General features: G+C 46.4%; 1 protein-coding gene across 1 annotated transcript; it reads right to left on the minus strand.

The window, feature by feature from the left end:
• Positions 1-847: 847 nt before the first annotated feature.
• On the minus strand, positions 848-1417 carry LOC145090073 (uncharacterized). The gene has a single exon (XM_079028423.1). The coding sequence runs from the start codon at positions 1415-1417 to the stop codon at positions 848-850; it is 570 nt and encodes a 189-aa protein (XP_078884549.1).
• Positions 1418-2391: the final 974 nt, after the last annotated feature.

A 2391-nucleotide genomic window follows, 5' to 3' on the forward strand; every position in this document is an offset into this window, starting at 1 on the left:
CGTTTGGCTCAGCTTTCCGTGAGGCTGCGTGTGCTTGGCCTCATTTTTTTGTAGGACGTAGTCTCCAACACGAAATGCCTTGTCTTTGACTCGCTGATTGTAATGTCGCTCTGCTATTTTTTTATACGCGGCCTGGCGTATGCTTGAACATTCTCGTTGTTCCTCCAAAAGGACTAAGTTCTCCCTCAGGTTCATTTTGTTTGTTTGCTCCTGACAATAGTCCGTTCGTGTTGATCCTATCATCATCTCTACCAGCAGCATCGCTTCGGCTCCATAGGCTAGACTGAACGGTGTTTCCTTCGTGCTGGTTTGTGGCGTGGTTCGATATGACCAGAGGACATCTGCTAGTTCATCTACCCAGTTTCCCTTTGCTTTGCCAATTCATTTCTTGATTCCATGCACCAGCATCCTATTAGACACCTCTGTCTATCCATTGGCTTGGGGGTGTGCTATCGACATGAATCTTTGCTCTATTACTCTCGATGCACACCAGTTCCTGAAGGGGTTCTTGGCAAACTACATCCCGTTATCAATGATCAAGACCTTGGGTGTTCCAAACCTTGTTATGATGTTTTTCCACATGAACTTAATTATTTGTTTTCCATTAATACATGGCAATGGCTCAGCTTCTATCCATTCCGTGAAGTAATCGACTACCACGACCAAGAACTTCACTTTTCCAAGTGATTATGGGAAAGGGCCGACGATGTCGATCCCCCATTGGTAAAAGGGCCATGGGCTAACTATGCTTGTCAATTTGGTCGGGGGTACGCCTTTTACCCGTGATAAGGTTTAGTACTCAACGCATACTCAGGTTAAATTTAGTGGCATCCTGGTGTATGTCTGGCTAGTATATCCCCATGCATAGTATCTTGCTTATGAGTGCCCTTGCCCCCACGCGGGCTCCATCCGATCCCGCGTGGGCTTCTTGGAAGGCCTTCTTCCCTAATTCATTGTCTATGCATTTGAGCCACGAGGATGTGTTGCCTTTTGTGTATAATGCTCCTCCCAAGATTGCATATTGAGGAGCCTGTATCCTTATTTTTCGTGCCTCCTCGTGGTCGCCAGGAAGTATGTCATGTTGTAAATAGTCTATAATGGGTGTCATCCAGTTGGGTCGTGTCGTGGATAGAGATTCGACTTGGCATTCGTCGATGCTCCTTTCTTTTACCACTTCTACCAGAACCTCCTTAGAGAGGTGACAAAAACATGTTGACGCAAGTCTGCTTAGGGCGTCTGCTCGTCCATTGCTTCCCCTCGGATTCTGCTTTATGGAAAAACTATTTAGTAGGATCGTAATCTGTTGGACTGCTTTGACGTATTTCTCCATTCGTTTGTCCTTTACTTCAAATTCTCTAGTGACCTGGTTGGCTGCCAGGTATGAATCAGTTAGAGCTACTATCCTTTCTGCCCCCATTTTTACTGCCAACCTTAGGCCGGCTAATAGAGCTTCGTATTCAGCCTTATTGTTGGAGGTGTAGAAGTCGGAGCGTAGGGCATACATGATTTCATTACCTGTTGGGTTGGTCAAGATTAAATTCACTCCTGAGCCTTTCTTGTTAGAAGCCCCATCTCTATAGAGGGTCCATTGCTGATTGGCCTTCTCTTCTGAGTGCCTTCGTTAAGTGGCATCCGTCATTTCCTGCTAGAGCTCCCCCGGGATTTCCAACAGGAAATCTGCCAATGCCTGTCCTTTGATGCTCACCCTGGGGTGGTAGCTAATGTCGTGCTCACCTAGTTCTATGGCCCATTTTGCGAGGCGTTCAGATGTCCCTGGTTTTAAGAGTACCTGCTTGATCGGGCAGCTGGTCAATACTTCTATCTGGTGGGCCTGAAAGTACTGTCGAAGTCGTAGAGCCGCATAGATTAAGGCGAGCACCAGCTTCTCAATAATTGGGTAGTTGATTTCTGGTCCCTGTAGGGCCCGAATCACAAAGTAGACTGGAAGCTATCTTCCTTGTATTTTGACTATCAATACTTATGAAATAGCGTCCTTTGATGCGAATAGGTAGACCTAAAACATTTCGCCTGGTACCGGGCTGGGTAGCATAGGGAGAGTGTGCAGCGCCTTTTTTATCTTCTGTGGCGCGGATTCAGCCTCCGACGTCCATCAAAAGTTGCTCTTCTCAATACATCCCTTGAGCGTGTGAAATAGAGGCATGGATTTTTTGGCTGACTAAGAGATAAAATGATTAAGTGTTGTTAGTTTACCCTTCAACCCTTGGGAGTCCCTTAGTCTGCTTGGCGAGGGTGTGTCTTTAAGCTCGTCGATTTTGGCTGGGCCGATGGATTCCTTCCTTTGTCAGATAGTATAACAAGAACTGTCCCTGTTCTACCCTACAGGTACATTTTGTGGGGTTCAGTTTCATCTTAGCCTTTTCCAAGGTTCAC

Source organism: Lactuca serriola, chromosome 2 (genome assembly GCF_051521515.1).
Source record: "Lactuca serriola cultivar US96UC23 chromosome 2, Lser_US96UC23_V15, whole genome shotgun sequence".
In the NCBI taxonomy this organism is placed as follows: domain Eukaryota; kingdom Viridiplantae; phylum Streptophyta; class Magnoliopsida; order Asterales; family Asteraceae; genus Lactuca; species Lactuca serriola.

What these genes read in the sequence shown, in the direction of transcription:
- LOC145090073 (XM_079028423.1), bottom strand. Translation starts at nt 1,417, where the DNA reads ATGGGGGCAGAAAGGATAGTAGCTCTAACTGATTCATACCTGGCAGCC.